The following is a 23578-nucleotide window of genomic DNA, read 5'->3' as shown; positions in this document are numbered from 1 at the left end:
GAAGAGAAGGAGGGGGCTATTAGAGGAAGAAGAGTAGTGAGTGGTCTTCCTCTCACTCTCCTCACGTCGCTCTCTTCCCTCACTTTGTTCTATTGTTGACGAGTCCTCTAGAGATTGATATTCAGTCTACACCAAGGATTATATTTTTATTGTTTCCTCCGTGTAACAGCATGCAGTAGCCTGACCGTCAGGCTGTGGGGGCAAAACTGCAGTTTGAGTGAAATGCAGCTTTGGTTGGACTTCTTTGGGTCAGGATGCCTGTGAATGACACCTGCGTTTCCTAAAAGACAAAAGAGGCAGTGTTCTTTGGCTTTGAGGTGGACTCTACCAATGGAAAATAAGATAGAAGGTTAGAAGTGTTAAGTTCAACCTATGGATGTAGTGCTGTGTTTGTGTTGTGTTCATGTGCTGCCTGTGCCTTCCTCGTGAAGAAGTTGAAGTTACACGTTTCTTCGAACATGCTTAGTTGTTTGTAAATGTATTCCATGTGTCTGTACTGTAGCGGAGTTTTACAGAAATACTCTTTTTAAGCCACATGCTTTCTTTAAGTGTTTCATGTGAGTCTGCCTCATTGCAGAGCAATAGTTGACGTTGATAGTAGCCAACTCCTGACTCACGACTAGTGCTTGGGCATATTAAACACTCCTCAAGACTCCTTCAGAGACAAAGAAAACGTAGATTATGTTTCATTGCATTTTTATTATCATAATAAGTTATAGGCTACTGAGAGCTCTCGTGTGACTGTTTTTCCAAGTCTGCTAGTTTTGGCACAAATCCTCCTCCCGCATTTAGGAATGAATGACTCTTAGTAGACAGTTTTAGTCTGTTGGGTCTGTTGAACTATATGTCCGCAGTGTCTCAGGCTGGTGTCCTTAAACTACCAGCTGCGAGTGCTGCTTCACGTGTTGTTCAAAGTGTGGTCTAGCGCATTAGAGTGCTGTCGCATCCCTAAGTGCTGCCCAGGTTATCGGGGCCAGCGAGTCGTCGCTGAAATATACATACTGTTATTTATTTGTTCAAAACACACATAGTTGATATTGCAATTAAGACTACTGTTATAAACAGCATGTGCTAATCAAACAGTAAATATAGTGTGGATTTAAAAGGTTCAGTAGTGAGTGCTGCCGCTGAGCGTTTCAGCACCACAGATCTGTGAACAGCGACTGCACTGTAACCCTGTTCAGTGTTCCAACTTTGCTCTGGTTGAGCGCTTTCCCTCACTATTTAAAGTAACAGCATTGCATATATACATGTATACCTGTTGCTCCTCTTTGAGCAACATAGTGTAGCCTTTTTAAAAAAACGGTGAAAGACTCTATACACACCAAAGTTGAAAAGTCCTTCAGAATATATCTGAAAGAGGTTTTATGAATCACCACAGCTCTTTTGCATGTTTCACATACAGTGGGTCTTAATGCATATGCATTCATCAAAGTAATCATGTTGATTACCTTTATAATTGGCAGCAGCACAACACCCTTGATAATGTACTCTTGGTGTTAGCAGTAGTACTAAGTGTGTGCTTTTTGCAGAAGCATGAGTAGCAGTATCAATATTGCCCCTGTTTACAAACCTGTGTGTGTGTGTGTGTGTGTGTGTGTGTGTGTGTGTGTGTGTGTGTGTGTGTGTGTGTGTGTGTGTGTGTGTGTGTGTGTGTGTGTGTGTGTGTGTGTGTGTGTGTGTGTGTGTGTGTGTGTGTGTGTGTGTGTGTGTGTGTGTGTGTGTGTGTGTGTGTGTGTGTGTGTGTGTGTGTGTGTGTGTGTGTGTGTGTGTGTGTGTGTGTGTGTGTGTGTGTGTGTGTGTGTGTGTGTGTGTGTGTACTGTAGTTGTTGTAGTTAAACATTAGCGATAGTAGTTGTGCTCGAAACAGCAGCTGCTACGTGGAAATGCTCACACAAAGGTTGTGGCATGCCCTAGACAGAAGTTTTTTAAGAAATAGTTAACGAGGAACAGTTGTTTAGAGAGAGCAACATTTCTGACTTCTTTTGTTCAATCCTGTTATAATATTGCCTTGTTTTACAGTAATTCAATGCTTCTCATTTGACCATAATGGGTAGAAACAAAAACAGTCACAGCTTGTCTATCTAATGTAATCCAGTATAATAGTTATGCATTCATTTCTACCTTCATGAAGCAAACAGTATCACATGCAGTTTGTGGTGCTTCTGTCAAATTGGTGTCAGTTAATGCCTTGGGGAATATTTAAATATATAAATTGTGGTTGGCATTAGGTTACATTATCTTATGCATCCAAATCTGTCTGTGCTAACAGGCCCCAGTCTGCTCATAAACTGTAGCACAATGGGATCATTTAATGTTCTGTATTCTTAGCTATTGTGTTGTATATTAATAACCCTAATCTAGGGAAACTACTTATTTTATGTTTTGTTGTAAGTGTAGTTTGTCTTAAGTGGGCCAGTCTGCTAATGGGCTTATTAAATCCAGATTCACTGTTCATGCTGTGCAGTTGTATCCCTCTGAGCTGTCATAAAACCCAATTAGATGAAATGGGGTAATACACCTGTCCTTATACTAAGCATACATTATGCCTTATTCAAGATAAAAGTGGTCTCTGTGTCTTTCCAATCGCCAGCCTGTCCACATATGGAAATTATAATTATTGTAAGAGTTTGATAAACCATAAATATGATTCCAGTGTGTGCCAAAAGACAGAAATATATTTTTGTTACATTGTTGAGAAAGATTTTGAGGAAATTGGGGGACAGGCATATAATCCTGTGGATGCATTTAACTGTGCTGTCTTTCTATATATGGAGAGCTTTGGAGACATCCTGTCCCTGTGGTGTCTTATATCAGATTGATTCATCTTTGGCATTATTTGTTCCACTCATCTGTCATTTGCACTCCTGCCTGTAGCTCATGTGTCAAGCAGTATATAGTTGTTTATGCAAATAAGAAGCTAATAATATTTACTCGTTACTGTATTGTCAATCTATGAAAAAAATCAAACTACCCACCTTGCTTTCCAAGGCAAAAAGCCAATACTGTGTTACTCTATTAGTGTGATGGGGGTTGACAGTAAATCCCAATGGTGTGCATTCTTGGCATTTTACCCTTAATATGACACAATGTATCTATTCACCTTTCAGACTCCATTTATATTGACCTATATAGTTGGACAAATGCTAGTAGGTTAAGAGCTGCTTCACCTTTATGGCAGACCAGAGAAGTATCATTCATGCATTGTGACCTTTGTTTGCGGTCATTAAACTGCTGTTTGTGCTTGAGAATCAATTCTACGCGTGAACAATGGTGAGACAGAATGATCTGACAGGACATATTGCAAGTGGTCCACCTGTTGCTGTATTAATTCAGTAAAACCCTGCAATAGAGAAGAGATGATGCTTTCATCTTTTGGCTTAACTTTAAAATCAAATGAAAAATGTTGGCATCAAAGAAAATGGTCTTATGGTGTGAATGACTTTGTTGTGTGCAACACCAGCTACAGAGAGAAATGAACAAACACTGTTGTTTCTCTGTAGAGAAGGCATTTTTCCTCCAGGTGATTCCATTGCCACCGTCCAAAGACATGTAGGTTAGGTGAATGGGAAGCTAAAAGTGTCTGGATGTGAAGATGAATGACATTTTGAGTTGATCTGTTAGCCTGGATCGGATGGACAGATTGACGACCTTTCCAGGGTGTACCCCTCATCTCTCCCGCCCCCCCCACGACCCTGAACAGCATAAGCCATATAACAGATGGATGGATAGATAGCATCCTCAAATTGATTTGATGCCGTAAGAACAAAAAATATGTCTCTGGCGCATATACAATACCTTTCTTTAACTATTTAAACTCTTCTGTTATAGCTCTGCTAACAAGAATAAAAAGAAAAAAGAACTAAAGATGGAAACCATTTCAACTCGTTACTCTATATATATAAAGTTATGTCAGGCTTTAATCAACAGACAGCCATGTGTTCCAGCTGCGAGGGCTGCTGCCAGATGGCCTGGCCCCTTCCCCTGCACAGTCACAAATACCAGCCCCTGTCAGTCAGCTCACACAGAGACTCAGAGGGTGGCTGGCCTCCGGTCTTTCTGCCGGGAAACATGTGGGGAGTTGACTGGCTGCAGAGCGATAATGAGGTCCAGCACTATACTTGATTGGCATGAACACAACCAGAGGTTTAGAAGTGAGGATTAACGATGTCCTCCCACACTCTTTTAGAAGTTCACTATTTGAATAACCCTACTCCTGTCTCCTCATCTCACTTCACCTTGTCCTTTTATTTCCTGCTGTCTCCCTCCCTCTGTGCTCCTCAATACACAGCCCTGTCCTTCCTTCCACTATCCGTCTGTATATCAGCCTGTCTCATGAAGAGCTGCTGTCATGTCCTAGAGATGAGACAAATCACATGGGGCAGGGCTGTGACGTTGTTTGGGTTATGACCCAATGCAGTTTCCCTCAGAGTGTCCTTTGAGAGAAGCTAATAAGAAGCAACAGCAGAGCCACACAGAGCAATCACCAGTTAGCGCAGAAAAAAGATATGCTATGGCTATAGTGCAGCACTCACTACTGATGTGTGACTTTCCCCGTGGTGCCCTGCTTCTTAATCTGTATGAAGGGTCCGGGTCACTGGCCAGTGTCTGATGGATCCATGATGACAACACTAGTAATTTATTCAAATGAGCGCCGGTCTCAAGGCAAGCTACGCGATTACTCATTTGGGTTATCGGTCATGAAAGTCCGAGACCTCTTGCCACAGAGTATTAGGTTTGAGCTTTTCCACAATCTAGATGTGTTATGTTCCATTTTTAGCCAAGGCAACTGTCACCCTATTAAAAGACCTGAAGTGTGGTGTTTTCCCATCCTCTCCAGGCTTTCGTCCCAGAGGTGAGAGGTTTTCCTCTCACTTCACATGGGAGACAAATGAGGTCATCTTTTAGCAGAACATTCACTGATATTTCACTAAGAAAACGTACTTTTATTGTCATGTGACAGACTGTACAGTAAAAAATACTTCTTAGCTTTTTTCATTCAAATAACATTTTCAGTGGTTACATTATTTTTCAGTATAAGTTTGCTTTGGTTTGGCACAATTTCTATAATACAATGTTTCATTTAAATGTATCTGAGTTGTATTAGTTGAAATGACAGAAAAAACAACTAAACGCGTCACAGTACAACCCACAACAGATATGAGGTAGATATACTGGTGAGAAAATGTATGGAACTTAAAAGTCAGCATAGTTTTTTGTTCAGGATTCTGAATTCTAACAATTTTCAATTGGGATAGTTAAAGTTAGCAAGGGTCAAAGTCCTGTAGGCGAATACATCACCAACAGGGGAAGATGTAAAATAAATCTCCCCAAGCGACTGGACTTGACTTATTGGAGAAACTTCACTTTGCATTAAAAAGACTATTTGTGTTATGACAGCTGTAAGTTTACACCTTAGCTAATCAGCTTTCATTAAAGTGTTTTCAATATATTTAGCGGTGGTCTGCTATGTCTTTACTGCTTTTTAAACAGCGCGTCTGCCCTAAATGTTCGAGTGACCACGTCTGCTGCCACTCACCGTCACAAGGGAGTAAACCGGAGAGTGGGAGGGCGTTCACATCGTCACAGTGTTGTTACAGTTCTGTGTGGCTGCTCACTTTCCATGTCTCCTCCCTCTCCCCTCCCACTCGTCTCTTCCCCCATCCTCCCTCTGCAGTGGACGTGCATCGCATTTGGAGCAGCAGGCAGCAGGTGGAGATGACATCATCTGCACTGCAGCACACTGCAGCACTGGGTCTGAACAAAGACATGTCAGCCTACCGCTAACTATCCCCCTCCTCTCTCTCTCCCTGTCTCTCTCTTTCTCTCTCTCTCCATCTTGCCATCTACACCCCCCACCCCCATGTCAGCCAGAGGGAGAGGGAGAGCATAGCCTTGTACCAAGTCAGGTTGTAGTGCTGTGACCTATCTCAACCTTCTGACTCCCCTCCTGACACCAGCACTCAGGCTCTCAAATGTTCACCTCACCTGTTTACACAAGTCACCATGTGGATAGGTCAAGATGGATCCCACATAGGACGAAGCACTAAAAGCGCTCCAAGCTTTTTTCCTGCTTGATAAGAGAGTGATGACTGATCTGCCTGCAGACTCACGTAGACAGTCTACGGCACACATCAGGAGTGAAGGCAGAAGCCTCGGTGTTGTCCACCCAGAGATTCACAGTGCAGCATGTTGTCACAGAAAGCACTAATTGACCAGCGAGTGACATTATGTTGGTCTGTCCAATGATAGCAGTTACTTGACCTCTTTTGCAGAGGCTTATACAGTAGGATGTCTGACTGTGACATTAGCTCCCCATGGCGCAAATGTCACCAGGTCGTGCTGTGAAGGCTCCCCACTTAGAGTCATTAGGTCCTTACCTACGGCGTCAACACTGAGAAAAGAGAGTAGGCCAAGTACACAAAAGAACAGCAAAGAAGATTTATGGACTCTATTTTTTCATTGTTTGCCTTTCTCTCTCCATTTCTTTTGCTTGAGTCCTTCCCCTCCCCTTCATCAATAAGCCAATAGCACGCAGGCAGACCATACACACACAGCCATGTTCCTGTCGCCTAGTTACCGCTCGGCAGCAGGTTGCCACAGAAACGGCCTCATAGCGGCTAAATGGAGAATGCTAATGCAGTCTTCTATACTCCCTGCTGCAGTGGGCTCTCTGCGCCCATCCCATTCCACTGTGTGTGTGTGTGTGTGTGTGTGTGTGTGTGTGTGTGTGTGTGTGTGTGTGGTGTGTGTGTGTGTGTGTGTGTGTGTGTGTGTGTGTGTGTGTGTGTGTGTGTGTGTGTGTGTGTGTGTGTGTGTGTGTGTGTGTGTGTGTGTGCGTGTGTGCGTGCGTAAGTGCGTGCGTAAGTGCGCGCGTAAGTGCGTGCTTGCATTGTGTGTGTGTGTGTTTAGGTGAGTGTTATTGGGTGTCTCTGTAAACCTTGGTGTCTTCTTGTAATCTTAGATACACGTATTGCAACAGGTTCAACATTGCAGTATTCTTAAGTGTCTGGACTTTTTACTATGACCTACTCAAAAGCATTTAATTGTGAGCAAATAGTGCTTGGTGATGTCACACAGTCTGCCAAGTTTCATAGTTACACCCTGTCTGTTTCACTAATTGAAATACATTTAGGTCTTTAGAAGTCACTTGCTCTGTCCTCTCCTCAGAGGCATTTAATTATTCATATGTCCTCTATTGTGACAAGGCTGAGAACCTGAGCAGAAAACTGTACTGACTGACGAAGGGTACACAAAAGGAGTTGCCTTCTAAGCAGCGTGTAAACACTTTAAACTTTTATACACCTCCATCCATCTTAATGTAAAGAAAGGCTGGGTTTTCAAGGAGTCTGGATAGGTGATTGATTCTGTACTGTGAACTTCTCAGTCCTCCTACCGTACAGACTCATGGTACGGGGGTGGGATGGGAGTCTTGGCCACAATAGGCTATACTTAATCAGCTGGAGAGGGCCCTCAGCTGTACACTCCCTCCAGAGCGTGTCTGAAGCCCTTTGTGAAAGGGTGGACACATTCAACATGCCCCCACTCATTAGCCAATCATTCAACCTGTATTAGTGTGCCGGGGCTGTGTTTGATTGGTGAGGCAGGAGTTCTGTGATGGCAGCCATTAGCAGATGATTGATAGGCTCGAAAGGTTATTTTAGTAAAGCCAATGTTTTGATGAAGTTAATGATTGATGCTATTGTTTTCACTCACACTCTGGGGAGATTAATAATGATTATAATGTTACAGCTGAAAGTAAGATATTAACTTGCTATCAGCTTTGCAGTATCTCAGAAAGAGGCTAATGCATTTGTTCCCTTAATGGTTGATTGTACGCCTCATGATGCTAAGCCCCAAGTCACTGCGACAGTCTTAGTGCTGCTCAGAGCAACATATTTGGTGCAGCTTGTGGTGCATACTGTGTGATCATTTGTCTTGTCAGGACACAGGGTTGTTTGTGCTGGTAATAGCAAAGACAGCCATTTTTTTCTGCACACTGGATGCTGACGTGTTCTTCTCCTGTGTCCCACTGTTTGCCTAGATAACCAGTTCAGAATGTCTATCCTGGAGCGCTTGGAGCAGATGGAAAGGAGGATGGCGGAGATGGCCAGCCACCAGCAGTCGAGCAGTGCAGGGAGTGGCGGAGCTGGGGGAGGAGCAGGGGGAGGGGGAGGAGGAGGAGGAGGGGGAGGAGGAGGTGGAAGCAACAACAACAACAGCCAGTCACAGGTAAAAAGCCACATGACGTTACTCATATGTTGTGAAAGAATACGTACGTGTGACATCACTCAGGAAGCATATTGAGTTTGTTGTCGTAACAAAAGTACTGCAAAACAACATGTGCATAATGATGTGATTGAGGCATATACAACAATGATTTGCTCTCTTGTTTATGTTAGTGTTTATCCGCTCAGACGCAGGCCAGCAGCTCCTTTGAGAGTCGTGTGGTGGTGGTCTGTGAGAAGATGATGAGCAGAGCTTGCTGGGCCAAGTCCAAACATTTGATCCACTCCAAGACCTTCAGAGGCATGACGCTCCTTCACCTGGCTGCAGGCCAAGGCTACGCCACCCTCATCCAGACACTCATCAAGTGGCGGTGAGAACAAAATACTCCGCCTAATGGCACTTTGGTTTGTAAATGGTGTGCACCACACTAAATAGCAGCACGATACTAATTGTTTTCTCTCTTCCTTCCAGCACTAAACATGCTGATAGTATTGATTTGGAGTTAGAAGTGGACCCTCTCAATGTAGATCACTTCTCCTGCACACCCCTGGTAAGAGAGCTGAAGTTAATACTTTTAGAGCGGAAAATCCTAGTTTATGTGAACCTGCAGTTGGTGTAGATTTTTTACAATCTGGTGTAATGAAACCCTTTCACCCTGTTTTCCTTTGCCACTTTCTCTTATGTGTCTGTTTTCCCTCCAGATGTGGGCCTGTGCCCTGGGTCACCTGGAGGCAGCAGTGGTCCTGTATAAATGGGACAGACGTGCCCTAGCTATCCCAGATTCTCTGGGTCGCTTACCCCTCTCAATCGCCCGGTCTCGTGGCCATACCAAATTGGCTGAATGTTTGGAGCAGCTACAAAGGGAAGAGCAGCAGTCACCAGCCCCTCTACCACCCACACCTCGCATGTCTTTCTCTCCCGCCCCCGAAACCCCCACCACAGACAGCTGGATGGTCAGCTGGGCAAACAACAGTGGAGTGGCACCCAGCGGCAAGAAAGGGTGTCCTGCCACAACAACAACAACAACAACATCCAGCGCCACAAGCCTCAATCCAGGCCAGTACAGTGCTCTCTGTCTCTTACTGTACACTAGTTAAGCCGATTACCTTATATAAGTCACTGACTGGGAAATCCCTTACTTTGTTAGTGTGTTATGTAACTAATTTCTACGTCTATTGTGTTTATTGCAGACTTGAGAAGGCCAAGGTCAGAGCCCTCCAACTACTACAGCAGCGAGTGCCAAAGAGACCTCCCGCAAGCTAAAAAGCATAAACCCAACCCAGAACTGTTTCAGAATCGGCCTGACAAGGCCATGTCTGTTCCTCTAAGCCTGGAGCAGCAACAGCTCCACAAGCTGTCCTCTAGCCCGAAGAGCCTGTCCTCAGAGGGCCTTAGCTCAGAAAAGGGCCTGTCCACAGGAGGCAGCACAGGGACAACCAGATGGACCTCCAGAGAGAGTTTCTCCAGCAGCGGCATGGGGAGGAAGGCGTCGGGGGTCAGTGGAGGCAGCAGCCTGGGGAAGGAGAAGCTGGTCAACCGGTTGCGTCAGCGGGAACAGCTAGGCATGCTGGTGATGGCTGACAGAGAAATGGCTGATGCAGAACTGTTATCCTATCGGGAAGATCTGGAGAACCAGGACTGTCTCACACAGATGGATGACCTGCAGGTGAGAACAAGCATCTGCCCGCCAAATGTGTGGAACTTGTTTCTAGTATAGCTGCAGATAAAAGGTTCAGATAATGTGGGCAACATTTATTTTGCAATTCTTTTACTTCTAACTAATTTCACTTTTAAACCATTACAATCTGCAGTATGGTTATTTTAGTGGCAATTCTAGATTTGAATCGGACTCAACCGCACTACGCCTCCTATTTAATGTCCATCTTCTGCAATGGGTAGGCGGCATGCACCAGGCCAACATGGCACTCTGTCGATGACCATCACTGCATAATAAACTCTCTATTGATCCACTTCCATAGCCAAGGGATTCTTAAAGCCATCCATCTCAGTCTAACTACTCCTCCAACAGATGAAGTGCTGGATTAGGAATTTCAGCCTCCAATAGAATCACTCATCTTTATACTACCCCATTTGCATTACATCTAAGATTTTAGACACGTGGCCAAACAATTATACCTGCCTACAGTAGATCATGTACAGTCATTAAATTGACAAAGTGGGTCCTGTCCTCATTCATCTTCGTCTGTCCCAACAAAACAGGCCAATATGATGACTCTGGCAGAGCACATCATTGAAGCAACGCCAGAGAGAATCAAAAGGGAGAACTTCACCGCAGCGGACTCTGTGCCCTTAGACACGTCAGGGGTCACCAACACCATGAACTGGCTGGCTAACTACCTTGGAGATGTAGAACAGTTGCCAAGCATCCTACACCTACGGTAAGGAGCACCGTGGGCCAGGGAATCGCAGATATACATATTGCATTGCGAGTGTGTGGGTGTGTACAGTACGTGTGTCCTCCTCACTGCATTCATCCTTTTTTTCTATGGTTGTTATACCTGTTATTGTCCAAGAAATGGGTGGACAGTCATAAAGAACAAGTCATTTATTTATGCATTACGCTGCCAAGTCAGAGTAAAACTGAATTTTGGTGTACTGTATGTGCTGTTAAACATATTATTTATATTTAGCATTATACCCCAATGAATGATTCAAACCAGTGGGATGGCAATGTGGCTGTTTTATTTGATTGAGGTTACTGTGGCTCAGGATTGCATATATGTCAGTGTTTGGATTATAAACTATTAATAAAAAAAAATTATAATCAGTTGTTAACCTGCTGGTTCTTAATTCTTACCTTGCACTCATCAATACTGTAGTAATACAACAATATGCACAAGTTAGATATACAAGTTGATCATAAGGTTCTGGTTTAGTTTAAGCTTGCTAATCACTCCCTGCTTCATTCCTACACTTAACAGGAAGTAAAAGGAGTCTAAAATATAATAACATGTATCCTTTTCTGTCCGTAGATCTCTGTATAATGAACCCCTGACCCCATCGTCCAACCCCAGCCTCAGTCCTGGGGGGTCTCCACTGAGAGAGGGGCCCCTGGAAAGGTCTACTCTCCCCTCCCCTGCTGACTGGAGTGAGTTCATCAACGCCTCCAACAGCAAGGTGGAGCGAGACCTGGCCCAGCTGACTCTGTCTGATCCCGAGCAGAGAGAGCTGTACGAGGCCGCCCGCCTAGTCCAAACTGCCTTCCGCAAGTACAAGGTACAGGCCCGGCGCTCAGCTGCCATATGCTGTGTGTACTGCAGCCCGCAGTGACAGGGCTGCACTGTTAGGAGTGGTATTATTAGATGATTTCGTGTTTGTTTATTTGAGAGATGTACAAGGGTTTTGTTTGGTCCCAAGCCGTAAAGCTCTGATTTCTGCAGTAAAGTCCAGGGTTGTGAGACGGTTCATTCGTCTGGGGATGTACTGTTTGCTCAATTTTATTCACATTTTCCTTCCTCTACCTCTGTCTCATTCTCTGTTCCTCTGCTCACATACACATTACAACATGAACCGAAATGTATCCGAATATGTCCCTGTGGTTTCAGCATGGGAAGGTGCCTTGAGCAGAGCATGGCCTTGCTTAGAGGAACGACTGCACTGTCCCCCTTTATCCCCGCTCCAATTAGACATAATTAAGCTTATGTTCTTCTCCTCTCGCTTTGTCTCTCTCTCTCTCTCTCTTAGTTAGGTGTATGGAGCCTGCTACTGCCTGTTTCAAACTAGCTCTCCACACACCAGTCCTCTCCCCCTGCCCGATCCCATTCCTCAACTCGCTCCCTGCCCCCCGGCTACTTTTAATGAGTTTTCATATGACAAACTTTTCGCTGTCATTTGCAGTCATCTGTTATGCCTGTCTAGCAGCTGATTCTGAGGTGGACCTTTGCCTCTGGGTCGCCTGACAGTTCACCTCCTCCCCCCCACTGCTCATGTGGGGGGGCAGTTCACCGGGGGTGGACTCGTGCCATGGTGGCATTCACTTGCCTCTACCGGGAGACCCAAAGGGAGACTTAACAGAGCCACCAATATCCTTTGTGGCAAATGCAGGTGCAATTGTGACCTCTGACCTGTCCTACTTTACTCTCCTACAGGGGCGGCCGCTCCGAGAGCAACAGGAAGTAGCTTCTGCTGTCATTCAACGTTGTTACAAGAAATACAAACAGGTAGGCACCTCCAAAGCATTGAGGTGTTCCTGATATGGTAATACGTGGTTTTGTTTACAGGTTTGAATGTAATTAGTCTATATGATAGTCTTTTGGGAGGAAGATAACAACATGAGTTAACTATCTGAAGCCTCCTAAATACATTTAATTCAACTTTTTATCATTTTTAAACTCAACAGACTTTTTGAGTATAGAGTATGTTAGTGCATCACTCACAATATTTCCTTTTTTCTGTTTGCAAGCTAACATGGATAGCCTTGAAGGTAACTTTTTTTCACTATAAGCAGCTGAATTAATTGCCAAACATTAGGTTGTGTTATTTTACTCCAGTTTGAACTTCGTAGCACTATGGCACACAGCAAAGCTTGACACGCTGTTCTTTCTCGTTGGCAGTATGCACTTTATAAGAAGATGACGCAGGCCGCCATCCTTATCCAGAGTAAATTCCGCAGCTACCACGAGCAGAAGAAGTTCCAGCAGAGCAGGAAGGCTGCTGTGCTCATTCAGCAATACTACCGCAGCTATAAGGAGTTTGGCAGGCTGAAGCCCCACCACCGCGGGGCGGCTGCTGCCCTGGTGCAGCACAAACTGAGGTAGACACTTCCTATAAGCCAGAGACTGAAATACTAAAGAAACTACTCTGGCATATAGTATTACAAAATGATGTGAAAGTGCCAAATCATTTGAGTTTTCGGAAGCAATTTTATTAAAGGTCCCCTATTATACTGATTTTCAACAATATATTATAGGTCTCAGATATATACAAAACATGTCTCTGAAGAACAGATCATTGTAGCATCCCATAATCCCCTCTGTTTCAAAAGCGCTGATTCTCTGTCTGTTACTTTAGATGAAAATAAGGAGCCCCTCCCCACGCCCCTCTGAGAGATATTTGGTAAAAAATAACACAATGGTGCTCTAGGAGGACATTCAGGTGATAAGGTGGGGGGGGGGTTACCTTGGTTGGTGATTGGCTAATGGTTACACAAGCCAAAAAATCGTTATGACATCACAAAGTGGCCAAAATCTGATCAGCTCATTTTCAGACAGGTTTTTATATAAATGGATCAGGACAAAAAGAGAAGGGGTCTTTGTTCATGAAACTTTCAGAATCTCTTTACACAGAGGGGACACATGTTGATGTAGAAAAGACGTGAAAAAGTGGATTTTGCATAATATTATTATTATATTATTGACAAGCACATTCACCAAGGTTCACACAATCTTTTCACATTTTCACTGAAAGATGAAAGTTGCCTCTATTTCATAATAACAAAGTGATACTATTTTCCTTCTGGTGTTTCACAGAGGTAGTCTGCTCACAAAGAGGCAGGATCAGGCTGCCAGGAAGATCATGAGGTTCCTACGTCGCTGCCGCCACAGGTAGATCCTGAAACTGACTCTCACACATGCTAACCTACTAATATTTACATATTTTACACACAAAACTTTCCATAGGCTAGATAAATCTGCACATTCATATTTACTGCACGGTTTGGTTTATGGTCTAAAAGAATACAATCACATTGAGCTAATCAGTAAGACACAGTAGAAACTACCACTAGTTCCATAATCGTGTCCATCTCTTTACTCTTCTCTTTACACTGTGTTGTGTGTGTTTGATTTAGTTTGTGTCGGACAAATTAGGTGGTTAGAAAATGTCTTGAACACCTAAGCTCCACCCTTCCCCTCACTGTATTTGGCCCCCACCTGTCCTCGCCCCCTCCCTCACAGTGCCTACTGTGTGCTAATAGCTGTCTGGTATTGTTTTGCTGTTTATGCCAAGCCCCTTGATGGACCATAGACTGTTCAAGCGGGTGAGTGCAGCCTCAGCAACTCAGTTCGTTCCTCTTCCTCTCTCTTTCTCTCTCTGTTATTCTGTACGCCTCTCCCTTTCTGTCTCTCACTCTTTAATAACACAATTATCTCCTCCTGAGGTCTCGGCCTTTGCATTCTCTCCTTCCTTCCCTCAGTCTCATTTTCTCTTTTGCTCTTTTTCTCCCATCCCTCCACCCACCTTTCCTCCTGCTCCATCACTGTTGCTTGATGCCTGCTTGCATGAAGGCTGCCGACTGGAGCCACAGGTGGACTGAGAAGCTCAGATTTCAGATCTCGAAAAACTAACAAAATGCTTATGAATGACAATATCACTGCAACACTTAACAGGCACTTCTCTGACTCTCTTTATCTCTGTCTTTCTCTCCTTGGGAATTACTTTTTGTTCTTATTGTTTTGTGTTTTTATTTCAGCTTTGTGTGGTTATGCAGATAGCCAGTTTGAGAAAATGGGAAGCTTTTTTTCAGTCATGTTTTATTCTGCTGCATGACGAGTGGTGACAACTATGAGCCTTGCTCTTCTACCTTTAGGCATGCTATGGGCCTGCTGTTTCTCAACTGGTTGTCTGTCTGTCTGACTGGCTGTGTGTCCTGTTTCTAGCCACTCGACAGACTGAGAGGGGGGTGTCCCCTCCGATTTCCTTTTGCTAAAACTTGGTCGAACTGTTGAATGTGTAATGTCCACTGGTTTATCAAAACAGAACTGATACATTCATATCAAATAAAAGGTACACCTGAATGGGAGAAAACAAATGATATGTGTACGTTTGAACAGTTCAATCTCTCACAAACCTTTATGCCTTGCTACATGCATATTTAATGTCTTTATCCTTTACCATAAATACTGTACACGGTCCTAAAATAGGGCATCATGCTTTTAGAGCAGGGGAGATTGTTATTGTAACCACCTCTACACTTCCAAAGGGTGTCTGCTGTTCTGTGATATAGGTTAGGAAGCTGTGATAGCATATAGGTCACAGAACAAAAACAAACAATAGGTTCCTCCACCCTTTGGGACTACAACACAGGGATGTAATGGATTCATACCTCCAGGGAGTTCTCCAGCTCAGTTTGAGAGGATGTGGCTCACACACACACACACACACACACACACACTCACTCACACATACACATACACACACCGTAGTCTGCCTCTCTTCAATACATAAATGTTGCAGAAGTTATCTTCCGCTAAGAATAAGTGTCAGGCTAAATCCATTACATGACAGCGGTTGATGTGTTAAAGTCAATTGCTAGGGTAAAGAGTTCTCTGTGAACTTCAGGCTGACCTCTTTTTGCACACACACTGGAGACACAAGTCTATGAACCCACACACACTGCTGGTGCTATTCTGTTGTGAACTGCCAGACAATGCATTCATAAAGAGTTGAAATGTGATTTGCTTTTCCCTCCTAAAAACAGAGCAATTCTTCTCAGCCTCTCCCTGTTTGTTTGAAAATGATCTTAGTTATCTTAGTCTTTTTGGATGTGACATTGACATAGATGTTAAATAATCTGTGCTCTTCAATACTGACGAAATAGATTTAAACTGAAAGACAGGTTCACATTATATTATATTCTTTATATAATTGAACAGTACCTCATGCTGAAGTTTGAGAATAAAAGTGTTTCAGGTCGCTGAAAAGTGTCACTTTCAAACCTGTAACAATAACTAGAAGAATAACTGTAATTAAAATAATGATGATATCATTACCATATTGTGTAAGAAAGGACCCTTCGAAATTAAATGCATTTCATGACAAGAATGATTGTATTTCTTCCGTTACATAAGCATTTTATCCTGAATGTAATTCTTTAGATTAACATGGTAATGATTGTGTAATTGTGCTGCAATTATCCTCTTTTGTTCGTTCCTAAGTGCAAGTTCAATCCAACCCTGACCAACGTTTTCTTTCACAGAGCAGCCGCAGTTCCTGAGGATCTGGGCTGACTTGATTTTGTTCTGATTGTTCTGGCTGAACAGTGTGATACTGTTGCTGCTTGTCACTCGAGTCGTGGATGTTGTATTCATGGACGCTTGTCTCTCTCTGTGTTCCAGGGTGAAAGAATTGAAAAGGGCCAGGGAACATGAGACCCCTCAGAAGAGCCCCCTCACCATTTGACATCACTCTCCTGACTTCTTTTCTTTTTTGTTTGTACCCGAGACATTTTACAAGAAAAATGGAGAAAAAAACATCAATGCAAGCGCTGCAATTATTACTTCTACTGCAGTGTTACCGGTTCAACTTCTAATACATGTACAACAGCATTTTTTCACATATCTATTCTTTCCACTGACTTGGTTTTTGACGGAGAGTGGCAACTTCTACGGGATTATAAACTAAAAGGGTCGGGGTGGGGGGTGCAAAACATTTGCTTCATGGCATTTTTTGCACTTTTTCATGGATTGCTTTGTCTTTTTCGAATATATGGAGAGGTTTTGGACGATGAAGGAAGCAGGACATGCGTGCGGAGGTCTGTCAAACGCGAGGACCTCAAGAGACGTAAATTAAGACTGCTGCAGAGGATCTCAGAGGATAGTGAGACCACGCAGAAACACTCTGGGCTCTTATTGTGTTTCATAATTTTTTAAGTGACCAATCAATTCATTTGAAGAAGGATTTTTTTAACCAAATACATTGGTCACCCACACTCCCACTTCTTTCCACTGCTGTAGATGAAATGATATTCAATTTAGCTCAACAACTCCTGCTGTCCCACTGTGCTCTACCCCACCAGTCTGCCCACACGGGTGGAGCTACAAATGAATGTAGTCCGGGGTTTAACCATTACGAAGCAGATGGGTGATAAAATATTTCTCTTTTGCCATTTCTTAAAGAAACCCTATGCTTTATCGTATATATTGTCACTTTATTACTTGAATTTGTTCCATACTGTCCAATGTATTTGTTCCATCATGTCCAATGTATTGGTGATCTGTATCCTCAGACTCTATGTTGTTGAATCCTACCAAGAAAAGATGCATGACTTCTTGGCAAGAAAAGTCTTTGCTTGTGTGATTATGGTCTAGTCTTTCAGCCTAACCTCTGATGTTCTCTTTTGTTTCCATCTTCTCCCTCATGATTTCGATCATATCAGTATTGAAGCTATCCCTGTATTGTCCTGTTTCTTTTTATTTGTTGATTGATCCTCTGAAACCTAACAAGAGAAAAGAACTTGCCTATTTTGTGTTGTAATGGTTATGGTCATGCAGGTTATTAATGTTCTTTTTAAATGAACTTCAGAGCCTGCGAAGGCTGTTGAGGGGAAGATCACATACATTGCCTTGACGTCTTAGAGATTCTTTGAGGGGTCCCTAAGCTTGTCCCAAAATAGGGGTTTGACAAATCCATATTTTTGACAATTGAGCGATTTCTGTATATAAAGAAGGCTGAAAGTACGTAGGAAAAAACATTTACCCGAAGGGGATTGTATTTTAGAAATATATTATTTTATTCATTAAAAATGGGTCAAAAACAGGTACGAGACAAAAACAGAATATTTGTATAGTTTTGTTTGAATGCCTAAGAAGTATGGTTGTATTGTTTGTAAATAGTGTAAATACCTGGGATAAAAATGAGCTATGTGCATGAAAAGTATGAACAGAGTCAAAAGGGAAAAAACAACAAAAGCAGTAGTGGCTATGCTCTGTCAAATTAAACTATTTCACTATTAGAGTATTTTATTTTATTTTGATTGTTCTTGAGAAGAACATTTTGCTAAAGCATGATATTATTGCAATATAAAAAAACTACAAAAAAATGTATTTAGCGTTAGGAGAAGTCTGCAAAATGATCTTAAAACAAGTATGGTTATGTTTACATTTCTTTTGTTTTGTTTTGGGCTACCAAGAATCTTTTGCCAATGGTGCCGAGGTATGTGAATGCTATATAGCTTAAGAAGAGAATTAAGTTAATTTTTGCAGAACAGATAATCATACAGTGAAATACACACTAGCACTGAAGACCACGAGATCACAAGTGGTCGAGGATCACTCGAACAATAAGGTACACAGTTTGCAGAGGGAGTCATATTCAAGCAGAACGCATTGAAGTCTCTCATGTCTCCACTTTTCACACTGATAACTGAAGCATTTGACCATCACTGAGTGCACCATAGCAGAGTTTAAGTTACATTTGTGTTGTCATTAAAAATGGAATGTGTTACTGAGGTATCTTGCCTGATCTGAAAGAATGGCAGCCTTGCCCATGGTGTTTCTACAAATCAAAATCATGTTATCCCTATTTCTTGAATTCAACTCTTCAAATGTACACTATGCTGCAGCAAGCATTGATGTACTACTTATTGGCTGACCCCTGTAATAAACTGATGACCGGATATGACTACTACAATATGTCTTAATACAAAAACACCTTGATACAGGCTGCCATGCTCTTAACAGATCTTAGTATTCTATGTCACAAAGATGTCTACCTGAGGAACATGTTTAGCATTCTATACATGACTGGGTTTCTTTGTCAAGCAGCTGAAAATACAAAACGAACTGTTCCGACAGTAAAAGGTGCTAAACCGATTCTATCTGAAAAGACAGCGCTAAAAGTTGTCACTGCCTCGACGCGGGGTCAATGAGCCAAAATGACTGTAGTAACCAATGTGTAAAACAGTGCCATTTATAGTTATGAGGCATACGATGTGTCTTGTACATTGGATTAGGTATATATTTGATTGGGCTGTAGGAACAATCTGAGAGAAACATGAGCTGCTGGTTTAGAGGTGCCTGTTGGTTGCTGCCTATTATATATTCCTACCAGAACTACCAGAAAGTGTATTCTGTATCAAAGTAATGACATTTGATTATTCAGCCAAGTGCCACTGAAAAACTTGAGTTTTTTCATTGAAGTATTGTTATGTTTGTTTAATAATTATTAGGGATTTGTTTCATTGACTGACTGGTTGTTTTTATTGTTTTTCACACACTGGTATGTCAACTTTATTTCCCGAGTGTTAATGTAGAAAGTGCCTATTCATATCCTGATCACACAAACCCAGTGTCAGAATGCATACAATGTACCTGAAGTTGAGAGAATGTGAGAACATGGTCACCCACAGAAAGTGCTGTATCCTCTACATGAACACACACACCATCACCATCACCTTACACTCACCAAAGCGACAATATGATACTCCCACAGCACTCCAGCTTGTCAACATGCTACGCTTTATTTTCATTTGTATGCCTTGTTTTCTGTTTTCTAACGGGACAGCTTGTTAAATCATACTTAGAAGTGCCACTACTGGGGTTTGTTGCCTTGCATTCATCCTCCTGGTCCGTGGTAAGAATGCATAGCCAATGCAATGTCGTGGCAAAAAAGAGAAGGGATTTATTATGCTTGCATGGGTAAAATAGTTAACTGGGTGACCGAACTGCACCTAAAGCATGCTTATTTTCCTAGAATCTGTAGTCAGATAGACTTGTTAAAAGACTTACTGTTCTGTAAAACGATGAACGTTGGTTTGACGTGTCACAGAACTCAGAAAGACAGAGGGCATGTGACTGGAGGGCTGAAGGGAAACTCACAAATGAGCCAGTGATCAACACTCAGTAGCTACTGAGGTTTTCATAGCAAAGCATGAGGACAGGATTGTTTTTACACCAAGCTCTAACTTTTTAGACTATTTTCTTTACTTTTTTGATTCTTTTAGATTTGATCAGTGTTCTCCCAACTTCAAATAGGACAAATGGACATGATTGGAGACCATTTGGACAGTATGTATAGCTAGTTTTAACTAAGTGACACACGGTACACACGGACACATGCACAAGACACAGCACACATGCAGACATGTCAAGGTGTCAGTTTCATTTGTTCGCTGAGCAGCATCGCTCTTCTCCAGCCTGAGGGACTGGTTCACCTCCCTTCTGTATTTTACTCAGGGTGCAAAATGGGGAGGAGGAAGCAGAGCAGGACACGTGATTCACAGCAGAGGCAGCTGAAATTGAAAAATGTAAAACGTTGTGCTTTATTGTAAAGGCAGACACTTAAGTCTTTAAAATGAATGAATATCAAATATAATCCATATCCTCTCAGTAACTATGAACATTGCAGACACTGGAGTAGCCCTTGAATAAAGTCCCGATATATATATATATATAGCTCACTAAGATAAATGATTTGGCTTTCTTCTCGAGAGGTCTGTCAAATCATTGAAACATTTCGGCCAGTTCTTTAGGCCTTTAATTTATCTAGGTGACAAAGTGTAGAGGGTATTTAAGATTAAGAGTGTATATATATGAAAAGTTCACCTGCTAATCTTGTTTTTACTGCCATTTATGAATGGGATGACAAGTTAGCTGATAGGCACTCTTCATATTTAATATTAGCAATTTTCAAGACGTTCTGTGAATTGACCTGGGAATCTGCCTTTCCTCCTCTTCCTTTTCCCGAGCGCCCCAAACCAGAGAAAGGTAGGCACATCAGGACAACAGAACAGAAACGGTTTTACAACATATTCCACTTGTGGACACAGAGCAATAAAGAACTATTTTGTGGAGACCTATAGACCTAGTGAAGTTTAAAAATGATTGGACACATGTAGTCGACTTTCTCTTATGCAAATGCCAGTATTGCAAGACAAGCATTCAGTAGTTTATGGACGGCAATTATATGGCACCCTTTACCGATCTGCACGTTTTCATCAATTCCAAACCGAGAAGAAGAAAAAAAGGCCCTGCTTTGATAGAAAGTTACGGGTCCTCGACACTTTGCATGTGAACTAGTGTTAGATCTATTTTCCTCTCCTCTATAGCTGTCTTTCTCTCTGTCTTTCCCTGTTATGTGACCCAATTTTTCTCTGCTCCCGACCCCTACCCTTCAAGGTTTCATCTCCTCTTGGTTCTCCTAATGTGTTTTGTTTTCCTCCTTTTTCTTCCTTCTTCTCTTGTTTGTAAGTTTTATTTTTGTAATTGTGCATGTACAAGCGTCACTGACTCGATGGATATGTTATAAAAAAAAAGAAGAGATTTCAGCTGCTGAAGCCATGCAAAACGTTTTGAATTGCCCTTAAAATATGGACGATGTTTTCTGAATGCTTTATATTCTTTCTGCTGTAAAATAATAAAAAAATGAAAAAATTAAGAAAACTCCTGAACCAAGTTTGCTCCGTCTTTTTGTTTCTTCTTTTACTTTAAGAAAGCAATACTTTTTTCTTCTACCAATGACTTTTCTTCAACACCTTGTATCAAGAAAAGACGATTAGACAGTATTTATAATATAGTTTTTATTTATATTCAACATCCAGTGCTGTACAACCCAAAGCTTTCACATTTAAAATACATTTGGTCATATATCAGACAACTAGGGTATTTTAACAAATGCCTGTACACAAATATAGTTTTACACAATATGAACATAGTCTCCATGAAACATCTTAAAGACCCCACTCAACATCAATCATACCTATAGCATTGTTCTTGTTCTCACATATTGACAGCGCTTATGTGTATTTACATTACCTGGGCATGCATATGTGCTCATACAGTTCAAATGCATGCATGATGTTTTTTTTATGTTGATGGATTTAATAAAGTGAGTGCTAGATTGTGATGTTTTGTTAGAGTGCAAGCCCTGTCTCTTGTGTTTAGCTTGAATGCCTGTTGACGGTTTTAGACGCAGTACTTCCAGAAACACTCAGCGGTCCCTCCTCTCTTCCTGAACTGCTTCCGGATGCCCAGCACACGGCTGAAAGGATTTAGGAGACTTTGTTTCTCCAGTAGGACCTAAGAGACGGGATAAAGTCGTTTTAGTGAAAACATTTTATTTTCTTTGCTGTTTCAGGGATAAGACTGTTTTTTTAGAAAGCTCACCTCTCTTTTAATCCCTCTGGGAAGCAGACCTGTTCTGACACCTCAGAGAAGAAAAAAAACATGAGGTTATTCTGATGTTTGAGATCAATAGTTGTTGCTTTAGACATGTGTCTGTGCATGTCAGGTTTGTCAGGTAGTGGCAGAGTAGAGGACCTCCAACCGCCTGGCTAGGTATCCAACCATAGAACAATATGGTAAAGCTGACATGAATTCAAAGTTGTAGCACAATGATTTTGCAAAAAGAAAGTGGGTGATTTTCCCTGGATAAAACAATTATCTGCATGTTAATATATGAAACAGTGTGTGTCTTTGTGTTTCTTACCATCTCTGTTAAACTCCCCAGATATCAGAGTGGAATATCTGAGACCATCCTGAGAAGGGAAGTTCTGCTCAGAGAGAGACAGATCATCCAGAGCGCCGACTCCTCCGTCCTCCACTGACACTGAGGAGAACCGAACAACCACGTAAAGTTGGAAGACATGTTTTTAGTGTCGTTTTTGAAATATTTAACACTGATTTTCACATTGGTGTTGATATATTCGACAGCAATTCATGATCATTTTACAGATAACTTTTTAAGTATTAAAAAGAAAACATAATATGTATTCTAATGGCAGAAAAAGTCTCCTATCAGTGTGAACTCTGGCAGAACCATCCCCGCTCAACACTGCAACTCCAAAGTAATAACTTCAAGTCCTGACGACATGACCAACCTGACATTATTCTCTCATAGGTTGTATTACTAAAAATGATAATCAACGTACTTAATTGATGCAATTTTGTGAATACATGCTAAATAGAGATATTCATTTCCACTCACCAGGTCCCGGATAGGACATCTCTGCAGATTCTGAGATGGGGTGGGCCAGCAGTGGGCCAGAGGCCAGGAGCAGGAAGGCACAGGACAGGAGATGGTTACACTTCATCTCTACAGGACGTTGATGTTGGAAGTCGCTCGGTTGCCTCAGGTGAAAACAAAGACTTGTACTTGCTCTGTTGGTCCAACCGGGTTATATACTACCAGCATTAGCCTGTCCCCCCTCCTGCATCCGGACACACACTCTCGCCACAACAGCCATCAGCAATATCCACAGTCCCATCCTTTCTGACTGCGATAAATCAACAGGGAGTCACAGGTGAATTATGGGCTCAATAAAAAGACAAGTGCCATGGCCCAGGCTTCAAGGGCACAGTCATGTTTTACCAGCCCTACAGCTTGATTGACTGTTTTACTGACTTTGTAAATAGGATTGAAGCAGGTGTTTCAGATGTCATTCACAACAACATCCTGTAGGGAGCAGGTGGAGAAACTGGGCAACTCAATTAATAATGCTTTTATGCTACCAGCTCATTAAACTGTTGGGCCATTTGAATGCTTCTGACCCAGAAAAAACAAACAATTGGAGCGAGACTGAGAGTGAGACTTCCCAATAAAATAACATAATTGCTTGCACAGTGGATCAGTGTAAATGCTAAAACAGTTGAAGCTTTGTAACCTATAAGACATC

The 23578-nt window shown here is 42.2% G+C and overlaps 2 protein-coding genes across 3 annotated transcripts in view; one reads left to right on the top strand and one right to left on the bottom strand.

Moving 5' to 3' along the window:
* The window catches only part of camta1a (calmodulin binding transcription activator 1a), a 281808-nt gene extending 260462 nt beyond the window's left edge, over window positions 1-21346 (top strand). The window contains exons 12-24 of one of the 2 annotated variants that reach the window (XM_034131745.1): window positions 8045-8232; window positions 8403-8599; window positions 8701-8779; window positions 8931-9285; window positions 9420-9895; window positions 10450-10628; window positions 11223-11466; window positions 12339-12410; window positions 12653-12673; window positions 12804-13003; window positions 13719-13793; window positions 14197-14227; window positions 16305-21346. In XM_034131745.1, the coding sequence (XP_033987636.1) occupies window positions 8045-8232; window positions 8403-8599; window positions 8701-8779; window positions 8931-9285; window positions 9420-9895; window positions 10450-10628; window positions 11223-11466; window positions 12339-12410; window positions 12653-12673; window positions 12804-13003; window positions 13719-13793; window positions 14197-14227; window positions 16305-16337 (2150 nt within the window). In that variant the 3' untranslated portion in view covers window positions 16338-21346. Of the gene's footprint in view, window positions 1-8044; window positions 8233-8402; window positions 8600-8700; window positions 8780-8930; window positions 9286-9419; window positions 9896-10449; window positions 10629-11222; window positions 11467-12338; window positions 12411-12652; window positions 12674-12803; window positions 13004-13718; window positions 13794-14196; window positions 14251-16304 lie in introns of both variants that reach the window. The other variant, XM_034131746.1, reaches the window with a different exon arrangement.
* A 523-nt stretch (window positions 21347-21869) lies between these two features.
* On the bottom strand, window positions 21870-22996 carry LOC117483420 (urotensin-2-like). The gene is made up of 4 exons (XM_034131750.1): window positions 22891-22996; window positions 22393-22512; window positions 22071-22111; window positions 21870-21983 (listed from the first exon to the last, which is right to left on the bottom strand). The coding sequence occupies exons 1-4, from the start codon at window positions 22994-22996 to the stop codon at window positions 21870-21872; spliced, it is 381 nt and encodes a 126-aa protein (XP_033987641.1).
* Between the last annotated feature and the right edge of the window lie 582 nt (window positions 22997-23578).

The sequence above is a fragment of the Trematomus bernacchii genome, unplaced genomic scaffold (genome assembly GCF_902827165.1).
Source record: "Trematomus bernacchii unplaced genomic scaffold, fTreBer1.1, whole genome shotgun sequence".
Classification (NCBI taxonomy): Eukaryota; Metazoa; Chordata; class Actinopteri; order Perciformes; family Nototheniidae; genus Trematomus; species Trematomus bernacchii.
Note: the sequence above shows the minus strand (reverse complement) of the source record. Positions and strands in the feature narration are given on the sequence as shown.